We start from the raw sequence: 25,991 nt of genomic DNA on the forward strand, positions 1-25,991 counted from the left end.
GAGGGACCGCCCGGGGACGCACGCGGGGCGCGGGGCTGGCACCTCGTCCCCACCCACCATGAGCGCCAGCGGCCCGGGCCTCCCACTTGCCTCGCTCTACGTGGGCGACCTGCACCCCGACGTGACCGAGGCCATGCTGTACGAGAAGTTCTCGCTGGCCGGACCCATCCTGTCCATCCGCGTGTGCCGCGACGTGGCCACCCGCCGCTCGCTGGGCTATGCCTACATCAACTTCCAGCAGCCGGCCGACGGTGAGCCCGGGGCTGGGACAGGCGGGCTGACGCGGATGAACCCATCTCCCCATCCCCGCCGGCCGCTCTTCCATCTCTGCTCCTGCATCTTCCGTTTTGCAGCCAGGGAGCCCCCTGAGGCCCTGAGGCTGGAACTAGCAATTAGTGTGCGCCTACTGTGTTTTCCTGGTGCTCCAGCTTGGAAAGGGGAGGTACTAAGGCTGAGTGGAAACATCCAAGGGCTTTAGGGCCAGGCCAACCCTAGGATTAGAAAGCCAGCAGCTGTGTGACTTTAAGCAAATTACTCAACCATCCTGAGCTTCCCTTGCCTGTCTGAAAAATGGGGAGCGGGCCTGCTTGATAGAGTGGTTGGGAGAAGAAAATTCAAAGCACCTGGTGAGGGCGATGTGGGAGGCGACATAGGTAACCAGTGGGGAAGCCTGGAGAGCTGGGGCTGGGGCTCGGCCTCTGCCGGCTGCTGACACGAGGTCTGCACCAGGCGCTGTTCCCTTGACAAGCCCAGAAAAGCCGCTTCCACTTTAGGCTCCACAACCCGTTTCTCAGAGCTGATGGGATTGATTAGCGCCTGCGGGATGGGTGTGCCCACACCTCTGGTGAGAGAGGAGTTTAAGAGCCCGGGTTTTGTTCAAGTTCTGCCACTAGGGTGTGAGCTTGAGCAAAAGTTCACACTTGACACAGCACCTGTGAAATGAGAACTGAGGCTTGGAAGAACTGTCTATGAAGTCTCCAGAATATTGTATGGACTCAATAAGTGTAACCTAAGGGAAAAAAATAGTAACCAGCATTCAGGTGGAAGACTCCAGAAACAACCCAAAAAGGCCTGCCCTTACTGAGCCTTCAACCCAATCAGGCCCAGAGAGGGCGCCCTTACTCTGCATCTCCTGGGTGAATGGGGAGGTCTCTCCCAACTGGGGGGTGGGAGTGTGGAGGGGTGTTGGGGGGGTTCAGCCTGTTTCCCAGGGGATGGCTGAGCTGGATTCCAGGGGGACTTCTCCTTCGCTCTGCTTTCCCCACACACTGCCATTTCCAGCTTTCTCCAAGTTCTCTGCACACCTGACCTTTGGGCAGACTTCATAGATGGGGAAGCTGAGCTCCAGAGAGAAGGGGTTTAGCCCCTGGGTGTTCATTGGTAGAACTAGATGGAAAAACCAGACTCCACTGAGTTCTGCACAGTTCCTGTCCATCCTCTGGAAGTAGAGAATCCTTTAAGCAGGGGACAGCATGTTACCCGGGAGAGGTAAAGGCCATAGCAGTCGCAAGAGGACAGGCGCAGGCTGCTGTTTTCAGACACACTGCCATTTGCCAACCATCTGTTTGTGCCAGGTGCTAAGGACAAGGCACCTTGCATACCTTACTTAATTTTCAGCCTATCTGACTACCTAGAGGTAGAGGGTATTATTTCCCTTTGTTAGGTGTGGGAGGGTGGTTAATATCACTACCATCATCATCATCATCACTACTTGAGAGGAAGAAACCAGCTCAGAGAGGTGATGTTTGCCTCCCCCAAAATCTTTCTACTTCGGATCAAATTTCAACTCTGCTGCTCAGCACCTCTGAGCTTGAATTTCCTCTAACTGCTGCCACTGTTTGTCATAGAAGCCCTCCTTTACATTTTTATCTACTTGATGTGCTTTAGAGACCACTAAAGACCTGGCTCTGCCACTTATCTTTCCCCTTTCTGAGCCTCAGTCTTCCCTTCTGTAAAATGGGGGTAGGAATCCATGCTCACATGGCTATAGTGAGGAGTTGAAAGAGATCCTAAAAAGTGGGAGGAGTGCCATACACTTTAATTCTTACCCCTCCTGAGCTTCAGGCTCTTATCTCCAATGAGACCCTGACATTGGCTTTTTTTTTTTATTCTTTTTATTTTATTTTATTTTATTTTTTTGAAGGAGGCTCCCAATTAAGCACCTGAGGGTTCAAGGGGTCCCCTTAACTTGCTCCTTTCTCTCCTCCTGTCCAGCGGAGCTGGCACTGGATACAATGAACTTTGATATTATCAAAGGCCAACCCATTCGCATCATGTGGTCCCAGCGAGACCCAGGACTTCGAAAGTCGGGTGTGGGCAACATCTTCATCAAGAACCTGGAGGAATCCATTGACAACAAGGCCTTATATGACACCTTCTCCATCTTTGGAAACATCCTGTCTTGCAAGGTTGGTGTGCCCTGTTGAGGGGGTCTGGGTCAAGCACCTGTGTGGCAGAGGTATTCCAGAAGCACCTCACTTCACAGTATATGAGGTCTTTTCAGTTAACCTCTAGGTTCAGCAAGGACCAGAATGGAAGTAATTCTTTCAGTTCCATCTTCATATACCTATCAGAGGCCGCCTGTGTTTCAGTCTGCTCTTGCTGTGTAACCACCCTGAAGCTTAGGCACTGCCAACAGCTGTTACTTAGCTTATGATCCTGCAGTTGGTGATTTGGGCTGAGTTCAGCTGAACAGGTCTGGTCTTGGCTGGACTCCTTCATGTGCCCACAGGGAGCCAGGTGGCTCTAGGCAGTGGTGGGCTGTTAGCTGGACTATCTCATCTCTCCTCCCTGTCTGTCCCAGTCACAGAGTTAGCACTCAGATATTAGCTCTATCATCTTGCCGTTCTGTTCTACCCGAACCCCCTGTTGGCTGCTCTTCTTGCTCATTGTCTCTGTGGCCCAGGTGGTGTGTGATGACCACGGCTCCCGAGGCTTTGGCTTTGTCCATTTTGAGACCCGTGAGGCTGCGCAGCAGGCCATCAGCACCATGAACGGGATGCTGCTGAATAACCGCAAAGTGTGAGTGGCAGGCTTGGGGTGGACCGAAGCTGAAGGGACAGAATCATAGCATCACCAGCTGGGGTCCCATGCTACCCACCACCATCTAAGGGCCCCAGGCACTGAGCAGCAGCCGGTATTCTCCCTGGCACTGTGACCTCGGAAGAGTGGCTTACGCTCTCAAGGACTCCCTTTCCTCAAGTACAAATGGGCTTGCTGGCATATACTTAGAGGATTTTTCTGAGGAGTAAACGAAGTGATGATTCTGAAGGAATGGCCAGATCATCAATGGGCTCAGCCTTCTCAGCATGCCTGTGGATTTTTTTTGTCTTAAGCCTTTTGTGTTATTTCATGGGGTTTTTGGATGGGTGGCAAAGTAGGCATATGCGTGGCCGGCCATCATCATATGTATCAGTTTGGCATCATCCCCACTTCACAGAGGGGAAAATTGAGATGCAGACGCTGGAGAGAATCTCTTCGGGCAGTGCCCTCCCCCAGTTTTGCTTCTGCACATCTGAGGGCTCCGCCCCATGCTCAGCCCTGTGGAGCGATGGGGGCTTTGAGCGGGGAGGTGCCCGGAGAGTCATCCTGTCCAGGGTTTCCCAGGGGAAGCTTCTGTCAGCAAAACTGAACAATGGTGGGCTTTTCCCAGAAAGAGGTTATCTCATTAGCTATCATGTGTCCACGTTTACCTTTGCCACTCAGTTTTCTCCAAATTTTAGTGCCAGAGACAACTTGTTTGTGCTAAATGTGCTATAGATACTATCAAATTTTCTTATGTTTGGTTTTGTTTTGTATTTTCCTTCTATTAAAGAATATGTTTTATTGATTTTAGAAAAAGAGGAAGGGGGAGAGAGAGAGAAACATTAATTGGCTGCCTCCTGCATGCCCCCTACTGGAGCCTGCAACCCGGGCATGTGCCCTGACCCGGAATTGAACGGGTGACCTCGTGGTGCATGGGACAACGCTCAACCAACTGAGCCAACTGGCCACAGCAGTTTTTGTTTTTTTCTTTTTGCTTGATTTTTTACATAGAGAAAGGGAGAGAGAGAGAGACCTAGGAACATCGATGAGAGAGAAACATCGACCAGCTGCCTCCTGCACACCCCCTACTGGGGATGTGCCCGCCACCAAGGTACATGCCCTGGACCGGAATCAAACCTAGGACCTTTCAGTCCCCAGGCTGATGCTCTATCCACTGAGCCAAACCGGTTTTGGCTGTTTTTGTTTGTTTTTCTTAAGCGACGATACTTTCCTAGATGTGTTGACTTGAACTTGGAGATGACAATTTTTAAAGTGAATATTGTATTTAAGTTATTTCAGTCTCCCCACAGCAGCACTAGCATGGATCGTGTCTGGTTCTCCCACTACTGTTGCCCAGTGTACGTGGCAAATGAACGAGCAAATCCTTGTGGTGTGAGTTTGATCCCATTTTATAGGAATGAACACTGAGACTCAGTGAGATTAAGGAGCTTGCCCGGGGTCCCACAGCTAGGCAGGTGAGAGCGAGGATTCCAGTGTGACTCACAAGTTCATGCTCTTATCTCCTGTGCACTCAGCTGCCTGGTGTCTGGAGGACCTCCCCGTGTATTTGCCACAAGAATTAATTCTTCTTAACTTTATGCTGGCACATAGAATCTCGGCTGCAGAAGCCTTGGGTATATTCTAAGCAGTATTGTCCTGCCCAGTCTTCTGATGAGGGAATCGGAGGCCAGAGGCCGGTAGCAATTGGCTCCCATGACCCAGGGTTGTGGGCTGGGCTGGGATTGAGGTGGGGGTGGCTGGTGGCCGGCAGCTGCCTACCCTGTCGGTGTGTGGTGTGTCCACAGCTTCGTTAGCCAGTTCAAGTCCCGGCAGGAGCGGGAGGCTGAGCTGGGGGTGCGGGCCAAGGAGTTCACCAACGTCTACGTGAAGAACCTGAAAACGGACATAGACGAGCAGGGCCTGGAGGAGCTCTTCTCCCAGTTTGGTGAGTGTGTTTCCGGAGCGAGTTTGGGCTCACTTTCTCTTCTGCTCCCCAGCCAGGCTGGGAGGACAGGCCCTCCTGGGGCTTTCTGCAGACTTGGCGGGAGGAAAGGGGAACACCTTGGGGCGTTCCAAGCTCCCCTTTGAGCCAGGTTGGTCCTTCCCAGGGAAGACGCTGAGTGTGAAGGTGATGAGGGATGACAGCGGCCAGTCCCGAGGCTTTGGCTTTGTCAACTTTGAGAAGCACGAGGAAGCCCAGAAGGTAGGAGCCTCCTCCCGTCGCCCTGCTTCACGGAGAAGTGCTGAGCCAGGACTAGGAAGAAGGGAGGTCGGGAGCAGAGGGCTCCAGCTGCCTGCGGAAGGAAAGGTCACGAGCCAGGGCCCTTCCTGCCTGTGCTGAAGGCCGAAGGCTCAGCCTCCTTCCGGGCCTTCGGAGCCGTGAGGCTGCTTATTTTATAGGCTCGTGCTGCACAAGAGGTAGAAGGGGCCTTCGAGACAGCCACTGCCCTCTGCTTGAATTGTGGGACTGAGGCAGGGAGGGAAGTGTTATGCTATTTCTTATTTCCAAATGCTGTTTTCTCACATCACTTCCTTTTTCCTGCAGTTTAGACCAATGCTGTCCAATAAAAATGTAACGTGAGCCACATATGCAATTTAAAATTCTCCAGTAGATTAAAAAAAAACAATTTTCAATAGCCACATTAAAAAGGGTAAAAAAAAAACACAACTGTGAAATTAATTGTAATGTATTTTATTCAACATCAACATTTTCAAATGATCACCACGTCAACGAGTATTTAATGGAAAAGTCGAGATTTTTTTTACATCCCCTTTTTTATACTTAGTTCCTTGAAATCTGGTACCTCCAGCGCAATTCAGACCGGCCGTATTTCAAGTGCTTAGTAGCTGCTTGTGGCTACGAACCACCTTATTGGACAGCGTGGCTTTAGGCGACCTAGTGCCTGTCCTTTGGGTCTCCTACTTTCCCTCCTTCACGGAGCTGCCTCTTCCTGTTATCACTTAACTTGTGAAACCTTCTGTCTGTCTCCATGAGTAGCACATGAACAGAACCAAGAGTAGAGCCCTAGCTGGTTTGGCTCAGTGGATAGAGCATCAGCCTGCAGACCGCAGGGTCCCAGATTTGATTCCAGTCAAGGGCACATGCCCGGGTTGTGAGCTCCCCCCAGTAGGGAGCATGCCGATCAATGATTCTGTCTCATCATTGATGTTTCTATCTCTCTCTCCTTCTCCCTTCCTCTCTGAAATCAATAAAAAAAATATTATATATATATATATATAAAAAAAAGAACAGAGTAGAGGCTGGGTCTCGTTTCACCATTAAATCTCTAGTATTACACTTGTCAGTAGCTACCAGATATATATTTGCTGAGTGAGTGAATAGTACAAGGTCATACAATGACAAAGCTGGAATAGCAATGTTATATTTGGCCTCCCATAAGCTCTTTATGGCCAACCATAAAGCTCTTCCCATGGTTGCTGCCCCGTTAAGATCACCCGCCATGGAAGAGCTCAGCTCAGAAGAACTGGATCCGGTGCCATCTCCATAACAGCCTCCTCTCACTGAGCACTCAGCATGGGCCAGGCTCTGTGCTGGGGGTTTTGCATACATTCTCATTTCTCCCCCCACTGATATGGGCTCTGCTGCTGTTATTAGGTTTCATGGTTTGTATTAGGTTCCACTGGGATTAGAATAAACTCTTTCTGACTCTGAAGTATTGTTCTTAAGTAAATGGCTCTTTTGAAAGGTAACTTCTTGTGTGTCCTTGGACAAGTCCCACCCTCTGGGTTTTGTTTTCCCCAACTGCAAAGTGACAAGGGGGGAGTAGATGAATGAAGCTGGAGGGGTCCATCAACTCCAAGGTCTTAGAGACTTTGGTAATGATTTTTAAGACTGCTGTACAACAGGTAGTTCCTGGGTCCACAATGTATATTTACATATATTTGCATATTTAGGCAGGAAAGCAAAAGTCATCATTATGTGAAAGTATTTACTAATGAACAGACCACTGAAAAAGTAAGTTCCCTTCAACATTTCTCTTTACTAACACTATTATCTCATCCTAACTATTGAGCCGGTACTTATCTGATTTTTGCAGATAAGTCAATGCAAATTCAGTTTAGTGTAAATGGATTTCAGAGAGACATTTCATATCTCACAAAAGATATAGGATTTCATGCAATCAAGGCCACTGACAAGTTAGGGTCTGGTAGGCTTAGTCCAGTTAACTGAAGGAAAGCAAAACAAGCAGGGTTAAAACACCAGTATTTCTAAAACAAACGTTCTCATAATTAGCAAAAGGATTCTTTATGCCGTGAAATCCAACATGAAGTAGGAGATGTCGATTATGCTGTCATGCCATTTTGAAAGAATTATGCTTGCTGCTTTAAAAAAAAATCCATGTGTAGGTAGCTATAAACTTATTATCAAATATGGGAAACTGCAATTTCCCTTTTTAAAATAAGAGTCAGAAGCAAATTTTTAAAACTCTACAGTTTACTCTGAAATTTTGTCCCATGTGTTTAAAAAGTGGATGGCCTTTATCCTGGTACTAATTATTCTCTGCTAACAAGGCCAGCCTGGTTGGCAGATGGTCCCTTCTAAATCGGGAGGTGGGCCTGGAGGCCATGGCTAAGGCCAGGGCCTCATGGGGTGGTCACCACGCACTGTCACTCCATCTTCTCTGCCCAGGCTGTGATGGACATGAATGGGAAGGAGGTGAGAGGGCAGCTGCTCTACGTGGGCCGTGCCCAGAAGTGGGCGGAGCGGCAGAATGAGCTTAAGCGAAGGTTCCAGCAGATGAAGCAGTTGAAGCAGGACCGGCTGAACCATTACCAGGTGAGGGCCCCGAATGGGATTCCTTCCTCTAGCAGCCCCACGTCCGGGAACTAGGCTTCAGAGATTGTATGGGCTCCAGCCTCCAGGTGAGGGGCATGCTGTGTGATTGATGGGGGGTATGGGTATTGTGTGGGACTGGGAACAGGAAGCTGGGGGACCAGGGCTTCCACGGCCCACCACACAAGTCAGGGAGGAGCTTGGGGAGGAAGGCGTATCTAGCAGTGTCCTTTCCTTCCAGGGCGTGAACCTGTATGTGAAGAACCTGGATGACTCCATTGATAATGAGAGGCTGAGGAAAGAGTTCTCTCCCTATGGAGTGATCACCAGTGCCAAGGTGAGGGCTGTGGGTGCCTCCAGTGGACAGATAGCCTCCCCCTCCTATCCTCTCACTGCCCACACACCCCTTCTTCCTCCCATGCCCTTCAGGCAGTTGGTGCTGAGCCACACCTTTTGGATTTGGGGGCTTTGTCTGACCCCGTTGGAGCTTGTCTGCACTGGAGGGAACGAGAATGGTAATACAGTCCCAGGCACACAGCTGGTCTTATTGGGGCACACTGAAACCTTGGTTCATTCGACAAGCATTATTGAGTGCCTACGATATGCCAGATTCCAGAAATACATGTCTTAGCATTTCCATTGACTTTGTTGTCTGGTCTTGACCAGTGATATACTCCTCCTGGGCCTCAGTTTCTGCATCTGAAAAATGAGAGGGTTGGGCTATATCATTCTTCATCTATTCATTTGTTAAGCATTCTTAGTACCTGATGTGTGATGATTGACTGTTCTACTCAGTAGCTCTGTGACCTTGAGCAGATGTCTTCTGAGCCTCATCTATAAGATGAGGGAGTTGGGCTCACTGGATGCTGCTTCAACGCTGACTGCTCACTAAAATCCCCTAGAGAGCTCCTAATACAGAGCCTGAGTCAGAAATTGCATGTAGATGTCTGAATTGATTTTAGAGAGAGGAAGGGAGAGGGATAGAGATAGAAACACTGATAAGGGAGTAACATCAATCCAGCTGCCTTCTGAATGCCCCCGCTACTGGGGATCGAGCCTGACTAGGAATCGAACCGTGACCTCTTGGTTCCTGGGTTGATGCTCAACCACTGAGCCACACCAGCCAGGCTTTGAGAATAGTTTTAAATGTATAAAGGAAAATTCATAGGATTACAAAAACAATTATATTGAAATAATTATCAAAACACTAAGGTGACAGCAGTATGTGCTTCTTTATTAATGTATCAAACTATAAGTTTAATGAAGTAGCAATTAGCATAAAAGATATTTGAGATCAGCAATAATGAATATGAAAATATTTTTTCTTCCCCCAAAGTCACATTTTTTTGTTCTTACATTCAAAATAGGAGGAAATACTAATGTGAAAATACAGATGCCATTTTTTCCCCATTTGAGTTTACAGACCCCCTGATCCCATCTATTGACCTCCCTGTGGATCTGTGAACTCTCAGGTCAAGCAGGTAGCAAAGTACTGTTGGAAAATCACCGATGTAGAGCATGGGCTCTAATAGAGCAGATTAAAAAAATTATCTCAACCCCATTGCTCATGGAGGTGAGCAGGGCTGGCCTAAAAAAGATGAAGAACTCTAAATGTAATGTGGATTGGATCCTGGAAGAGGAAAAGAATATTAGCAGTAAAACTAGTAAAATCCAAATGAAATGTCTGGTTTAGTTAATAGCCTAGTAGCTAACATTGTAGTTGATAGTGCTGTGCCAATGTTACTATGGTAGTTTGGACGAATGTAGCATGCTAACACGGGGAGGCAAGCTCAGTGAAAGATATACAGCAACTCTGTTCTATTTTTGAGACTTTTCTATAAATATAAATATTCCAAAATAGAAAGGTTATTTTAGTTAAAAGGCTAAGAACCTCTTCCCCAGATTTTGAAAGACCTGGCTCAGGCCTTGTGGAGGCAGTGGGAGTTTACCGGACGGTACATTGGCTGAATGTGTGACCCACTGGCTGGGTGACCCAGGAAGAGTCACTCTTTTTTTTTAAATGGTAAAAAAGACTTTTATTTCTACCAAAAAGATAATTAACATGTTAAAGCACCAGAAATAGAAATTCAACTTATTTTCATGTTTTTACAATTCTCTTTATTGGAGTCTCTAGAAAATATAGCTGTAAAGAGCACCCTTTTGAAGAAGTTGTATGAGTAGTTGGGAAAACCCAGCCCTAGCCAGTGTGGCTCAGTGGATAGAGGATCAGCCTGCAGACTGGAAGGTCCCAGGTTCGATTCTGGTCAAGAACGCATGCCAGGGTTGCAGGCTCAGTCCCCAGTAGGGAGCATGTAGGAAGCAGCCGATCAATGATTCTCTCTCATCATTGATGTTTCTATCTCTCTCTTTCCCCCTCCTTTCCTCTCTGAAATCAATAAAAATATGTAGTGTAAAAAAAAAGAAAACTCAAGAAGTGGTTGAAATGCAGATTGTTTTCATCACTGCGACTTCAACGGAAATGTTTAAGATGGTGGCCCTGGCTGAAGAACCAGCCCTAGTCTTAGATTCTTAGCTAACCTTAGCCGATCATCTGACTTCATGATAGCCTCTCTGAGGACGGTTTATACATTTAATTAAGCCAGCTTCCCACCACAGCCTAAGAAAATCTTTCAGAAAGAAAATTGAGAGAGAGAGATATTCTGAAATGCAGCTCTTCTCCCTAATTCTGCGAATGGTCTGTGCAATATGAGTAGCTGTTAGTCAGCAAGGTCACTCTTGAGCCCCACTTTCCTCACCTATAAAGTGGGAATCATAGTGAAGTGGGGAGTGTCAAGTATCTGGCATGTGGTGGGCCTCAGTGAATGCAGGGTGACAGGACACCCCGATAGTAAGTTTCTGCTGGTCCTGCTCAGGACCAGGCTGGGCCCTGGGGGAGGAGGGGAGCCGGCCCCGGGGGTCTTCCTTCCCCTCCCCCAGCAGCCCTTGTCTTGTCTTGCTTTTAGGTGATGACAGAGGGTGGCCACAGCAAAGGGTTTGGCTTTGTGTGTTTTTCCTCTCCAGAAGAGGCAACGAAGGCCGTGACAGAGATGAACGGGTGCATCCTGGGTACCAAGCCGCTGTACGTGGCGCTGGCTCAGCGCAAAGATGAGCGGAAGGCCATCTTGACCAACCAGTTCATGCAGCAGCGCCTCTCCAACGTGTGGGCCCTGGGTGGCCCCCTCTTGGGCTCTTTCCAGCAGCCTGTCAGCTACTTCCTGCCCACCGTGCCCCAGGTGAGGGCCTGCCTGCAGCCTGACAGCCAGGCAGAGCAGGAAGAGAGCTTCCAGGCAGACATAGTTCCCAGCCTGCTTCTGCCTGAAACAGCAGGCTGTTTTAACCCCATTTCTAAAAGCTGATGAAAACTCTTCTCTAAGAGTGTCGCTGTCAAACAGCACTTCCGTATGGGAGAGAGATTTGTGAATGGTGTGCTGAAAAGATTCTTTGGTCAAATTTCAGTTTGAGAACTACTGCAGTAAACAAAGGAAGCATGGGTCTCTTGACCACACACATTGTTTTACCCTACCATGCCATTCTGACCTCCCACATGGACAGAGTCGGCAGCCCTCCCCCAACCTAAGTGGCCATTTTTGCAACGTGCCTGCTACCACCTCCGAGGGGCCTGGTTTGGGAAAAGAGCTTGTGGGACCCCCGAGGAAGCAGAAAGATGTTAGCCACTAGAGGCTCCTAGAATGGGGACATTCCTGCTCCTGTTAGCAACTGCTTTCAGAGGTACACGTTCCAGAGGACGCGTCACCATTGTATCCAGGCCGTTGGGCTAGTGGCTCTGATAACAGGGATGAGGACTGAACCTGAGATCTTGACCAAAGAGTTGAGGGGAAATGGCTGTCCCAATATGGGAGGCAGGCCTTCATCCTAGCTTTGTGGGTCTTTACATCCCAGCTTTGTGGAGTTCTTGCGGTGACCTCCTTGGGGGGATGTAGTTCCCACTTTCCCTGCTGCAGCCCCTCACCTGGGTCTTCTTCTCCCACAGCCTCCAGCCCAGGCTGCATGCTATGGCTCTGGCCCGCCTGCCCAGGCTCCCCCCAGCTGGACGGCCCAGCCACCTAGACCCTTGAGTGAGTGATCCAGCCCCTTCCACCCCTGAGTGTGGGACCCATGGGGGAGTGTGTGACATGGTGGTTGAAGAACATGAATTTTTGGGGTCAAGCCTGGCTCTGTCACCTCCTAAAGAGTTCATCTGGGTGGGTAACTTTCTCTCTGAGCCTCAGTTTCCTCTCCCGAATGTGGGCCTGAATGAGATAGGGGTAAGCGCACCAAGCACAGCACTGACCCTGTAAAAGGCTCGCATTGTCTTCAGTCTGATTTGTGGCTGGAGATTCCTGCGAAGCTGAGAAAATGAATCTCCTTTGGCCGTGTTGCTGACGAGTGGCCCTTCTCTAAGATCTGAAACTGTCTGGGGGGACGAAGAGCTGTGATCATGATGCCTGTGCCCCTTGGGGCTCTGGGGAGATGGGGAATTGATTTGTAATAGGAACTTGCCACACCCCCTCCCAAGAGTTGGGGGTCTGCCTGACCAGCTGGATTCACTCGTCTTCCTGCTGTGAATGTTCTGGTTCCCCTTCCGCACCTGGCACTGTCAGGGGGTGCTGTGCTACTCTGATTAACGACCCCCCTTCCTGCCACCCTTTCTCTTTCCCTATTCTCTGTACCTCAAGCCTCCTCGATGGCCTGGTCACCAACCACGTCTCAGCTCTCCCCAACCCACATCGGCAGTGACGAGAAGGCCTCTCCCCAGGAGCCACTCCAGATGTCCTACACCCAGTCAGTGGGTGAGGCCAGAGGAGAGGGTGTGCAAGGGGGCTGGGGCAGGGGCTTGGTGCTGGGTTGGCACTAGCAGGGAGTTCGAACCAGCCTTCATGGTGACCTTGCCATTCACCGTCTTGGAGAGCAGGGCTGACTTTGAGGCTGTGTGGTACAGTAGTTGGTGTGTACTCCAGAGTCTTGCAGGCCCAGTTCCTGGGGTTCGCTTACTCTGTGGCCTTGCTAACTACTATTATCGGATTGCCTCATCTTTAAAGTGGGGATGAAAACAGTTTTCCCCTTTTGTTGTGTGGGTGAATGAGATCATAAGTGTAGGGGCTTAGCATCGGATCTGAACTTAGTAGGTTCACAGCAACAGCTATGAGCAAGGGCATAGATTTTGACTAGAGGTAAGCACGTGTGGCAGATGTTTGTGGATCTATGTGCTGCGAGTTCTACATGAATGCTCATCTCTAGGCTTTGTCGCTTCGGGTCGCGGTCAGGCGCTAACATCCCTGCTATTTCTTACAGCCAACATTGGTACCCAGACCTCTGGCCTTGGTGAGGCAGGGTGCTCTATGCCAAGTGGGCCTCTCCTGACACAGAGGTATTCCTCAGAAACGCCCAGCACCCATGAGGTAAGACTGATCCAACTGCCCTCTTATCTGGGCGCCGGGGGGAAGGGGGAGTTGGCTAGAACCTTGGCTAAGGCATTGACCCTCTGGACCTTTTATTGGCTTATAAAGTTTCACTTATTAACAAGGTACAATCAAAAAATGATCACCCTTACTAACAGAAGGAGGGAAAGGGTCAGGACCACGTTTTATTATTAGTTATGATTTGCTTTGCCTGGGTTATTACCAAAATTAATTTGGATTTCCTTAGTACTTATGTGTTGAGCAGCAAGGATGTGATTAACCAAAACAGAACTGAAAATATCTACTGTCATTATAAGTTTGAAGGCTGTATATTTATCTCCCTGTACTCCCCCAAAAAGTCTCAAACTCAGCATTTTCATCTCCTGTCTAGAATTTCACTGTGTATGCTTTGAACTACCTCTTGCAAAATGCACAAGAGTAGTCATTAAAGAGCAAATGCTCTTCATGTTATCAAGATGTGAAAGGGTCAGAAGTATGGAGGAAATATGGCCGTAAAAGCTACTGGATCAAAAGTGCTTTGTTTGACACAAAGGGATTAGTAAGGTGTGGCTTCGTTTGGCAACATGGACTGGGGGCATTTAGAGGTTCCTAGCACCATGGAAAACATCTACCTCAGAGTGTAACTTTGTCAGCCAGCCCACCGTGCCCTTGTTGGAGACTCTGTCCCACCCAGGTGTCCATGCCTGGCCCCCTGCTCCCCTCTTCCAGAGCCTTCCTGGAGGCCTGTGCCCACCTGACAGGGTTAAATGTTTCAAGGCCTTGCCTGTCCGGGTGTTAAGGGATGTGTCCCCGGCACCCTGTGCAGGTCCAGGAGCCTGCTGTGTGCATCCCCGGACAGGAACCCCTGACCGTGTCCATGCTGGCCGCAGCACCCCCGCACAAGCAAAAGCAGATGATCGGTGAGTGGCTGGTTGCCCTGCTCTGGAGCAGAGGAGGGGGGCTGGGAGCTGACTAGTCTGGTGGGGAGCACCAAGTGGAGGTCAGACATGAGGACAACATCTAGCTATGTTGCTGGCCAATCTGCTGAGTGACCTTGCCGAGTTGGGCCTGTAATCTAGGCCCCGTTCTCTCATCTTAAAATACTGGTCAAATGAGATATTCTTGAGGTTCCTTCAGCTATGCTATACTTGACTTTGACTTAGGCTGGGCGAGACCCCAGATGTGGGGAGGTCTGGGGTCAAGAGGAAGAGTGTGGTTTTGGGTTTCTGCTGGGACATGGCCCCTAAGGAGGGTGTTACGGTTCCTCACACCTCCCCTGACTGGGAAGAAGCTGTTGCCAGATTTCATCAGCTGCCCCAATGGTGCCCATTACAGGGAGGTTGTAAGTAAATGTGCATTGGGAAAATGGACCACTGGACCCTGACTTCCTGTGTAGTTCATCCCGAGTCTGTGACAGGCCCTCCTCAAGGGCACCACTAACTGTTGAATGAATGAACAAGCTAGTGGTTGGCAGGTTCTTCTCTTCAAGTCCACCAAGATCTCCTAACCCTTCTCTGCAGGCCCCACTGCCACCGCCCCATTGTTTCCTCAGCTCACTTGGCGTAGTGCTGTGCCTCAAAGAAAAGGTCTTTATTTCCTGTACCTCAAAGAAAAGGTCTCAGTGGGCTTAATGGAGGCAGAGGGCTCTCTTAGCAGATCCTTGCAAACATCTGCACTTTCATCACGGGAAGATCTCTCCCACTCACACTCAGGGCACCCCAGCACCCCAGCACCCCAGCCTGGCTAGACTTTCCACATATTGCCAAAATGGCTGACCACCAACACTAGGCCCCGTCATTAGAAGTACCAGAATGGTGGAAGGTGAATTTATCTGGTGTATTTGGCTCCTCCCTCTCCAACCCCCCCCCCTCCCAAAAAAAAACCACCAAAAAAAAAACAAAAAAAAAAACCAGGTTCAACATTATCATATCCTGTCTAGAATCTTAGTGTGTATTTGAAACTATTTCCTGCAGAATGAACAAGGCTGGTCTTTAAAGAGCAATCATCTTTGTATCAGACCCCATGCAGCTACTTTATATCTAGCATCAAATACGATGCTGCAGATTGACCTCCAAAATGGGGTTTGCTATGCCTTCATTTGGGAAAGAGGCTGAGGGTCACCAGGTTAAGTAAGAGGACAGTCTGGAAGGAGTGGTTCGGGGACAGCCACCCAGATGCCTCACTGCTCCATTCCTCAATACCGCCCCCGGGGTGCTGGGCTAGCAGCCGGGTGTGTGTGTTCATAAGCCATCAGAGGCTGTTCCATCCAGGTGAGCGTCTCTACCCCCTTATCTACAATGTCCACACTCAGCTGGCGGGCAAGATCACGGGCATGCTGCTGGAGATCGACAACTCAGAACTGCTGTTCATGCTGGAGTCTCCAGAGTCCCTCAATGCCAAGGTGGGCTGGGCTGTGGGTGGCAGAGCGCCAGAGGGCAGGCGGAGAGCGAAGGTGGCTCCTAGATGAGCCAGCAGGCTGCTGCTCGGACAGATGAGGTTTATCTTCTTGCTAATACCTGCAGAATCGTGGCGTGCGGTAGAATCACCGCTGATTCTCTGCAGCTCCATAGACAAGGCTTTGGCACAAGGAGCTGTGTTCTGTAAGGGTTATCATTTCCCCAGCAGTGTTCGTCTGTCTTGAGAAGGTGACCGTGGGTTTCCGTCCTGGGAGCTGGCAAGCAGTAGCCAGATGAGGGTTCTGCAGAAATGCTGTGGAGGGAGGGGAACTCTTGTCTGTAGTGTGCTGAGGCCTGTGGAGGTCAGGGCTCTCCGGGGACCCTTAAGGCAGCTGCACTAAGTCCCTCCCACTGTCCCACAGGTAGCAGAAGCTCTGGCCGTGTTGCACGCAGGCTCACCAGACCACAGAGGAGGAGGAGAAGATGAAAGCGAATGTAATTGAAACCAGGTGGGTGGGTGGGGTTGAGAAGAACGGTGACAGACGTAGCTGAGCCCAGAAGCACTAAGGAACTGGGCAGGGACTGGCCGGCTTTCACAAAGTCCCTGAGAACCATGTGTGACACTGTTTTCTCAGGGGGAAGCTGTGAGGATCAAAGGAGAGGACCAGCTGTGTGACTGGAATGGGTGCGGACTATCAAAGGGGAGGAGGTGTTCTCTTGCTGGCTGCCGGCCCCATCTTCCTAATAGGCCTGGCTTCCCCTGGCACCTGTCTGCCTGCCTGAAGGCCTGGCTTGGTACAGCCCCTGTTCTTAGTGGGGAGACCAGGTGTCTGCCATACTTGAGAAACATTTTTTTTTTTTATTTTTTATTTTTTGTCAAACAACGAAACCACATATATTTATTTGGTAAAGATTTTAAAAACACCAGTAGAGACATAGCTAAACTTTGGGAAATTGAGATCTTGTTAGTTGTTTTCACTTTATGAGTAACTGCAAAAATTAAAACAAGAATATGACAAACATAAAGGAATTAAAGGAAAAAAGAGAAAAGAAATCCTGAATGCATTTCATAGAATTTAATTTTTGTTACATGGAACTTTTTTCAGAGCTCTGTTTATTTTCTACTACATCTAGTGCTTCATTTTATTATTATTATTATTATTATTTTTACTAATTCCTGGGTTTTTGAAAACTAAAGTTTTAACCAAACTAAAAACAGACCTCTTTTTGCTTTTATAAATGTGTGTAAACAAATGCAGTTATTTCCCAATGAAAGCTTTCTGTCACATGAGCAGTTGGGAGCTGTCATGCCTGTGACAGAAAGGCTGCATTTACGGCCCAGCCGCTCAGGCTGTCTGCAGTCTGTGCCATTTGATATCAGAACATCAAATCCTAAATGTTGAGTTTACATTTATACCAAGTTTTACTAAAGTTTAAAATGAGAAGGAATACTTGGACCTAACTGGTTCTACTGAATCTCTCTCTCTCTCTCTCTCACACACACACACACACACACGAATAAAATAGAATTCAGCCATTGAATTATTGACATGTTATATATTCTGAGAGATTAAGTGAGAGAGGATTGAAGAATTGGGAGTTCCTGAAGTATGAGGATTTTCTCCAAAGAATCTTATTATAGACTGAATGTGAACCCCCACCCCCAAATTCATAGAAACATTTAATTTTACTTTTTTGTCCTCAGAAACTGGAATCCTCACTCCCTTGGCTGACAAGAGAACAGTGTTCCTGCTCTTGGCTCTGAAGCCCTGTGAACCATAACTTATTTCCTAGTTGGGCTGTATCTGTACCTGAGCTCTGTATGTGGAACGAGGGCTGTATCTGTACCTGAGCTCTGTATGTGGAACGAGGGCAGCCAGCCCATGACCTTTTTCTTTTTTTACTTAATTTATTGGGGAGACACTGATTAATAAAATTAGAGAGCTTTCAGGGGCACAATTCTACAGCACATCATCTGTTCACCACCCTGTCTCTGTCCATTACCATTCATCCCCACTACACCCGCCTTCACCTTCCCCAATCCACTACTCCCCTCCCCGCCCCTTTTGTGCATTAAAAGTGCTGCAAACTGGTTTGTCTTCCAGGAGGCCTTCTTGGGTGAGGGAGGTGGGGCAGAGCAAAGGGTAGGCCTGACTGGGCTGGGGCTTTGGTTGTAAGGGTCAGAAACCGGATGAGCGCTGAAGTACACAGAGGGTGTGGACAGCAGCACGAAACTGCTGGGCCTGGGGCAGCAGCTACCACCCACCCATGTGCAGCGGACGGATAATTGGTTGTCCACGCAGCACCGAGAAGTGAAAGCTGCAGGTGCCCACACCTGGATGCCTGGCTTGAGTGCCTGCAGTGCAGGGAAACACCCTGGAGGCAGCAACTGCTTTTAGGCTCTGAACCAAAGACTGTGTAACGTGAAGAACTCCTGTGGAAATGCTTTAGCTACCTTCTGGGCCACGATTTTCCTCCCCTGTAGGGAGGGAAAAGCTTCTTGAGGTTGTAATAGTCTCAGCTTCTAAGTTTTCATTAGTAAATCCACATACTTGCCTTCTAGAACTCAAGAAGAGAAAGTCAGTCAGTCGTGACTGGATGTCACCACTAAACCTGCCTCAAACCAGGTAAGAGGCATGCCTGCTTACGAGGGGGCAGTTAGAGGGTACAGCTCCCGCTTTGAAATGGTCCCTGGCCACGGCGTCTGTGGACCCCAAAACCCGCTTCAGCTCCAAGGCTGGGTTGCTCAGCGGACTCCTCCCTCAGAGGTTGGGAGCATCGTGCTAACACTGCTCAGCACTGTGACGGGCAAATGGATGAGGAAAACTCTGTCTGCTTTGTTTTATGGAGTCATCAGGTATGGCTCCATGAAGAGGAAAACAACTGAACCAAGACACAGGCCAGGAGAGGGAGGCAGCGTGGCTGGCTGCGAGACACTGTCCACCCTTCTGTCCAGACGGTGTTTGGTGTTTGGTGAACCGGAGCGGCACTTTCTGATCTCTGTGCTCCCAATGAGGGCCTGTACCCTCCCTCTTCACCAGCTGAACTCCCACCTTAGAGCTCAACTCAAACCAACTTCCTCGGGGATCCTTTTCCTTGTAGCAGGGAAAGTACTGTGTGAGGACTCCCCTAAAATGTGTAAGTTGGCCGTAGTTTTACACTTGTTCCTGGGATCATCAGATTAATTTCTCACTGTCCCACTAGACTGTCAGCCCTCTGAGACCAGGGACCGTGTCCACTCACTCATGGTTTCCCCAGCAATGTGGGGCCTGGGCCGAGCAGACATTTCAGTGAATGATTTGTTCAATGATTAGCTGAATGCTAATCGAAAAGTGGTAGCTTTTATTGTTATTGCAAAATTTTCAGCACAGAGCTGAAAAAAGCATAAATGAAAGTACAACAGACATTTTTTGTAGAAGAAAAATGTTTAATGTAATCGCTTAAACACACAGTTCAACAAAACCGAGTCAGTTCAGTTCAAATTAACTTCATATAACAAAGAAATAAGAAGCCTGGAGGGCCACTGTTGGGTCAAAAGTCCCTGCCCAGAACAGAAGGTCACTGACTTCAAGGCGGCCTTTCTTCCCACTCACCTCCAGGAGAAGTGGCCACCTCTGGGCTCCTGACACAGTCAGGCTCCTCCATGCAGGCGCAGCACAAGCCCCAGGCAAAGCCACACCAGGGTCAGGGTTCTGCATCCCTACCAAAGCGGGGCCTGGCCAAAAAGGGCTGGAACTCAGAACACAGGGGATACGCCAAGGACAGGGCAGGATGGCAGCCCTGGAGAACCAGCTCAACAGGCTGCTTTAGGTGTGGATGGGCCAAGGTTTTCTAGTCCTGTGGCCCCCGCTTCCACACCCCCAGCTTAATCTGCTCATGAACCACAGTGAGGCGGGTCTGGTGATGCTCCTAGGGCAGCACTCAGTCTGGAGCATGCTCAGGGCAGGGACAGGGCCCAGCGCTTGCTGATAAGGACCTGTTTGTGTGATCTGCTAGCTGTCCAGGCAGGGGGATGGAGAACAGGGCTTCAGCATAGCATGGGACCTTCCCAGAAAAACAATGTGTTTTTTGCTGCACTGAGCTTAATGTGAACACAGCCTCTTAAGGGGTAGGAGGCTACTGCCGCTTTGTAGGGCAGAGGGAGGGTGCTTCAGAGCTCACTTGGGGGCATGCTGGGTCCCAGAAACACACAGAGGAAGGCATCCAGTGGAGGTTTTCTGCTGCCCTTTTGGGATTTTAGTTTAAGATCTGGTTAACTTCTTGCTGCAACTTCTGTGCAGGGACATTCTTAGGCTCGATTTTCAGGAGACTGTTGATGTCTGCAAAGCTGGATTTATAGTCCTAATGGAAGAGAGAAGGAAGGGTGTGAGGATGGCACCATGACTGAGGTGAGATTAAGCGGGGTGGGAGGCGAGAGGGGAAAGACAGCTGCTGAGACAGAGAAGCTTTTCAAACCCCAGCATATAGGTCTGACAGGAGCTGCCTGGGCCCCCGGATGCAAAGGGATGTAGCAAACACCACCTTGACCATCTGGAGGTGCCACCACAGGCACAGATGCCTGTAGTTTAGTTAAGGAGGATCTTACCTTGAGTGCCTTATAGGCTTGAGCCCGTCTGTAAAATGCCTTCACGTTCTTCCCATCCAGCTTGAGTGCTTCTGTGCAATCCTTCACCGCTTCCTTGTACTGCTTCAGAGCCAAATAGCAGAGCGCTCTGACGGAAGATCGTTCCGAGGGGTCAGTCACTTAGGGGCCACCCAGAACCAGACGGTTTGAGGAGTGACCCTGATTCCCTGAACACCTACCTACACTGTGCTGCTTACTTTACATGTTCTCAGTCCTCTCATCAACCCAGCCCCTTTCCACAGTGAAAACGCGGCTTAGGGGTGAAGCGCCTTAAGTTTCTACTCCTCCTGAGGGGCAGACCTGGACTCACCCTGGCTTCTCCTGCCTCCAGCCCGGGCCTCACTGAGCTCCAGCATTTAGTCTACCTCATATCCCCATACTATGCTCTTTGAAGCCAAGAAAAAGTTTCCTGAAACCTTCCCCCTGACAGATTAAAAAGTTACCTGCTTTAAGAAAAATACTGAGATTTAATTAATGATATGTATGCTGTTGTATGAGGGCGAGATATATAGGTGTCTGCAACTTTGAAAAGCATAAAAAATAAACATGGATCAGCAGATGGCTAAATAGTGATAAAGCAAATGCAACAAAATGTTAATTATGAAGTTAGATGGTAAGAATATGGGTGTTCAATGAAAAATCTTTCAACTTATATTAAAAATGTTCAAAATAAAATATTGGGGAAAAAAAGTCCTGCTCATCCATCCAAGCCACTCTGCGCCTATGGGGGAAAGTGTGTTTATCTCAATTCTAGTCCTTTCTCCAAAGACAGTCACTAAAAACGATATCTTGGAGCTCAGTATGGAAATCCATCCATTCCACCTCATCATTTTCAACGGGTATAAAGTAGTCACTTAGTTGTATGTACCTATTTATTTATTTTTTTCTATTACAAAGCAGTCTTAAAGATAAAGTGAGTGAGTGAAAGGAACCCAAGCTTTGGAGTTACAAAGACCTGGCTTCAGTCACAACTCTACCATGTATGAGTTGTTTAACTTGTGCTTGTTAATCCACCTTTCCAAACCTGTTTTCTCAGATAAAATGGGACCATGACCTAGGCTGAAGAATTGTTGTAGGAGAAAATGAGTCTCTGGAGGTCCATGCAGGAGCTGGCCAGCTGTAGGGGCCAGGTACCAGAGTGGTGATATCCACTTAGGTATCAACTGCACTCAGAGAACTGAAGTGAGCCCAAGGTGATGCTCACAGGGCATGTGCATGATGGGGCATTGAGATGACATCCAGGATGTGGTGTAATTTCAGTCACAATGGATGGAAAATTTAGTTTTGTAGTTATCAGTCCTCTAAGTTAAATCAATAGATTCAATGTAATCCCAGTCAAAAATCCAAAACACTCTTGGGAATTTGTCAATTGGTTTAGCTAGAAGAGCAAATCTGGGGAAATAGCCAGGGATGCTTGGATTGAGAAGTACAAGGAAAAGACCAGCCTAAAAAATATTATAAAGCAACAGTACTTAACACTGTGACACAGACACATGTGCATGAAAATGGGTTCCCAGAGGTCTCCAGGAACATGAGGTGAGCAAGGCCTAACGTCTCTTTCTCTGGCTGATTGGAACAGGATGCCTCCGTCTGCCAGGCTAACTTGAAAAGATGCTGCAGCCCTCTTTTTCAAGTTAGCCTGGCAGACGGAGGCACCCTGTTCCAATCAGCCAGGAAAACCACAGGTCCACAATTTAAGCTTCAGTTTGAAAGTTATCTTTTCAATTCCTTAGGCAGTAAACTCTGACTTGAACCAACATGAGGCTAAGTCTTTCTTTTTTGTTGTTTTGTTAATCCTCACTGGAGGATATTTTTCCATCAATCTTTTAGAGAGAGTGGAAGAAAGAGGGAAAGACAGAGAAGCACATCGATTGGTTGCTAACTCTTAACTGCACAAGCCCTGACCAGGGCTGGGGCCAGGGAGGTGCCTGCAACCAAGGTACATGCCCTTGACTGGAATCAAACCTGGGACCCTTTGGTCCTCAGGCTGATGCTCTATCCACTGAGTCAAACTGGCTAGGGCAAGGCTAGACTTTCTTTATACCACCACATGTGAATGTGGAATTTACTTCTGCTTCATTGCAGAAATGCTAACAATTAACTTCACAAGCTGTCCCCGACCATAAATGGTATGTGATTCAGTATATGGACCACATTACCTCACTAAAATATGAAACACAGATTTGGATAAGGAAGGGTGAGCCTATAGTAGGTCCAAGATCTTTGAACTAAAGAGTAACATGTGCTGCAGGTACAGGGTCTTCTACAGCACCGGGAGTCTCACCCCCAGGTTGGCCTGGACTCGTCTCTCACTCCCAGGTCAGGCGGTAATTACTCCATATCCTGGGTTCTGCCTTGTGCTCTCAGGGCCAAAGTTTCTAATGTGAGGGTTTTGGAGAAGCCATGGGGTTGGATCAGAATAGGTGGAAAGGCTACAAGACTAGTGTTGAGGTTGTGTCTGTATAGCAAGACATCGTAAATGAAAATTCTGGGGAGGGAGGTTAAGAAAGCCCAGGTTCCCCTTTGGCATTTCTCAGTTTCTATCCCTTTAAGAGAGTGAATGCCACTAACAATCATGCCACATGAGTGTGAATGCATGTTCTGAGCTGTAACATACTGACTAAATGCTAGGGAAGGAGAGCCCACTGCAGTCCAAGAGCAGATTATGGAACGGAATGTCCAATGTCCTGAAATCCCCAGCCAGCAGCTGAGGGGGAGGTACCTGTTGCTGTACGTGGCGGACTCCAGGTTACTGTACGAGAGGCTTTCACTGTACTTCTCAATAGCTTTCTTATGGTTTCCCTTCTTTACGAGCTCATTGCCTTCTTCCTTCAGAGCTCTGGCTCTCTCCACATCCCCAGAAGAAGGCACTAGATACAAATTCAGAAGAGGAAAAAACCATGGAGCAGGTGCCAGACTGAGATCGGTGAGGTCTCCAGCATCGTCTAAGTTGTCCACAACCCTCCCCAGAGGCTTCCTATGCTGCTGTAAAGCGTCCCTCCTGAGCAATGATCCCCCCAATTGATGGCTTCTGGGAAATAAACACAGTTTTTCATTCAGAAGAGGTTGAGGACTCCTGATATAAACATACTTATACATGCACATAATAACACATGATAAAAAGCACCTTGGGTTCTAGCCTTGGCACTGCCACTTGGCAGCAGGAAGATCTTGTGTGACCTACCTTCTCTGTTGGATCTAAATTTCCTCACCAATACAATGGGGCAACACCTCCTCTACACAGGACTATTGTCAGAGAAAATCTGAGACTACACGAGAAAATGTAGAACCCCCTATGAACTCAAAGCAGGAGAATAATTAAAATTTAAGCACCTGGTAAAGCAAGGGTGTAGCTCCCAGGCTTTCAGAAAGAGGAAGAGGAGTGCTATTCCTCATCACTGTTCTGGGTTGAGCCTCACCTAACATCTGCCCCAGCTTTCAGAGAGAAATAGGAGAGGGAAGGTACAATCCATGCTGCTCAGCCTGGCCTCCAGGCCTGAATTAATTGTTCCAGCCCCAACTACTGTATCACCTGCTATTTTATAAAACAACATATATGATAAGAGTAATGTTTTAGGAGTAAAACCAATACCCTCACTTTATGAAGAAACAGCATTTATGGGGACTTTTACAGCCCTTTGGGCTCTTCCTCAAGTCAATCCACCCCCGGAGGGAACCATTATCCCCACTGCTGTACATACTTTCCCTTTTTGTTTTTGGTAGTTTACTTTATACAATAGTATTTATAAACCATTTGTTTGTTTTTGAATTTTATGCAAAGGAACAAATAATTCTATGTATTCTTCTATAACCTTGTTTTCTTTTCCTCCTTGTTCAAATTATATTCTTGAGACTGATCTGTGCTGATGCATATACCTATAGCAGCTCATCCATTCTCACTGCTGCAATACAATTGGTTTTCCATTTTCCTATTTGTGGTGACCTGTGTTATTTCCAGTTTTGTTCTTTGCTATTACTAACGTTCTGCTGTGAACATTCTTGAACATGTCTTCTGTACAAATGTGTTTGAGTTTCTCTAAAGTAGAGCCTATAGGTTGCAATATGCACACAGTTTCCCCCCGGCTCTGCCACACACCACATGCTAGTCTTGCTTACTCCCGCTGCTCACCAGTTACACCACATGCATTCCTCTCTAACTCCACTGTCTCTACCAAGTATTCCTGTCCCTTCTTCCTTTCCCACCTGAAGAACTCACCCTTTAATGCCCGGCTCAACCTGTTACCTCCCACTGCCACCTCCTCCGTTAGCCTTTTCCTGACTCCCCCTGCCACACACACATCAATTCTGATTTTGAACTCCCCGAATACTAAAGACTCTTAAGCCCCTGTTCTTACTTTTATATTTTAAAATGCTGTCTCAGTCTCTCATTAAACTGAGAGCTTCTGAGGGCCACTACAGCCCATCCTGTGTCACACTGCTTAGCGCAGGACCTGGAACACACATGACTCAGTGATTCTGAAAGAACCAAACAAATGGTAGGTTCACTGAAGCCTTCTAGTTCATTAACACCCACATGTTCATCCTAGGGAAGAGGGGGGAACCGTTAACAGGCTCCCACAAAACAGACCAAATGCTGCCTATGGCCAGATAGGTTTCCTCCTGGAAAGGGACAACTGCTCCCACCCACGCAAGGCTCCAGCCCTGACCCCTTCTGCACTGCTTCTCCTCAGCACCTGTGTATGGAGGGGGATGGCTGCCGAGCTGGGATAATTCCCATGGAGCATTATTGGCGCGTCCAGTGAGCCCCCGCCTGAAGAATGGCCTCTTCATTTACAGTCAAGATGGACACTCTCCCGTGTAGGGCTACCTGCCTTTGACCTCCCCCCTTTTATTTCTTCTCCCAGAGACTCACACGGTGCTCATGTCCCTGGGGAGGCAGAGCCTCTCGCTGTGCAGGTGGGGCAGATGGCTTAGGGCTGAGCTCCCCACAAAATCTCAGCCCTCAGTCACAGCAACTACCGTGTTTCCCCGAAAATAAGACATCCTCCGAAAACAAGACCTAGCACACGGAAAGATAAGACATCCCCTGAAAATAAGACCTAGCACAACTTTGGGAGAAAAAATATAAGACACTGTCTTATTTTCGGGGAAACAGGGTAGTGCAGGGAATGGCCTGTGACCAAACAGGCTGGAATAAACGGAGAAAATGCGAGTTAGAGATTTGCGGGGGAAGAAACTCTCTCTGAAAGAATGTTCTTCTCTCCCTCTGGGTCATGAGGCATGGTATATGGATGAGACCAGGAACTGTCATAGCTATTTTATTGCGAAGAGGGAAGCCCACCCGAAGACAAACCTGACTACACCAAAGAAGAAAGTTGAGAGAAGTACAGAGAAATGGAATCAGAACCCGATAATGTAGAGAGCTGTTGGGTGAACCTTGCCTGAACCTGAACCCTGGATTTTCCAATTACATGAGCCAGTAAAATCTGTTATTTTTACCATGGTACATTTTCTGTTCTTGTAACCAAAGCATCCAACACGATACTTCCCAAATGCTGCCAGAAAGAAGTAAGGGAACAAATGCTGCATACCCATGTGCCAGGCTAGGAGCTTAACATGCCTTATATCACTTAATCCCTCCAGCGGGAGAGGCTTTCTCACAACCCTCCTTGTAGAGTTGGGACAGCCTCTGAGATTAAGACTTTTTCTGTTTTAATATTGTTTTTATAACTCAGCTTAAAAAAGGCCAATTTTTATAGGATTACTCTAAAGAAAGTGGCTACAGGGAAACT

At 48.3% G+C, this 25,991-nt stretch overlaps 2 protein-coding genes across 8 annotated transcripts in view; one reads left to right on the plus strand and one right to left on the minus strand.

Annotated features, from left to right (window-relative positions):
- Positions 1-19,747, plus strand: PABPC1L (poly(A) binding protein cytoplasmic 1 like). Of its 4 annotated transcripts, XM_036419005.2 has the most exons (15): positions 1-251; positions 2,215-2,408; positions 2,906-3,021; positions 4,830-4,969; positions 5,133-5,227; positions 7,676-7,822; positions 8,061-8,156; positions 10,783-11,052; positions 11,811-11,895; positions 12,496-12,609; positions 13,112-13,218; positions 14,045-14,138; positions 15,489-15,619; positions 16,037-16,123; positions 18,178-19,747. In XM_036419005.2, the coding sequence occupies exons 1-14, from the start codon at positions 59-61 to the stop codon at positions 16,115-16,117; spliced, it is 1,863 nt and encodes a 620-aa protein (XP_036274898.2). In that variant the 5' UTR covers positions 1-58; the 3' UTR covers positions 16,118-16,123; positions 18,178-19,747. The 4 variants fall into 4 exon arrangements, 2 of the variants coding, with proteins under 2 accessions (XP_036274898.2, XP_036274900.1); XR_004984457.2 differs by lacking the exons at positions 12,496-12,609; positions 13,112-13,218; positions 14,045-14,138; ... (1 more) ...; positions 16,037-16,123; positions 18,178-19,747 and having other exon boundaries at positions 10,783-11,242; positions 11,811-11,915; XM_036419007.2 differs by lacking the exons at positions 11,811-11,895; positions 12,496-12,609; positions 13,112-13,218; ... (2 more) ...; positions 16,037-16,123; positions 18,178-19,747 and having other exon boundaries at positions 10,841-11,010.
- The window catches only part of TOMM34 (translocase of outer mitochondrial membrane 34), a 17,645-nt gene continuing 10,674 nt past the window's right edge, over positions 19,021-25,991 (minus strand). For 2 of the 4 annotated variants that reach the window (XM_045574310.1, XM_036419009.2), the window contains 3 exons: positions 22,961-23,108; positions 20,200-20,326; positions 19,021-19,955 (listed from right to left, as the gene is read on the minus strand). In XM_045574310.1, coding sequence (XP_045430266.1) covers positions 19,851-19,955; positions 20,200-20,326; positions 22,961-23,108 — 380 coding nt within the window. In that variant the 3' untranslated portion in view covers positions 19,021-19,850. Of the gene's footprint in view, positions 19,956-20,135; positions 20,327-21,841; positions 22,062-22,960; positions 23,109-25,991 lie in introns of those variants that run through there. The other 2 variants (XM_036419010.2, XM_045574309.1) reach the window with 2 other exon arrangements.

Source organism: Pipistrellus kuhlii, unplaced genomic scaffold (genome assembly GCF_014108245.1).
Source record: "Pipistrellus kuhlii isolate mPipKuh1 unplaced genomic scaffold, mPipKuh1.p scaffold_m20_p_6, whole genome shotgun sequence".
Taxonomy (NCBI): domain Eukaryota; kingdom Metazoa; phylum Chordata; class Mammalia; order Chiroptera; family Vespertilionidae; genus Pipistrellus; species Pipistrellus kuhlii.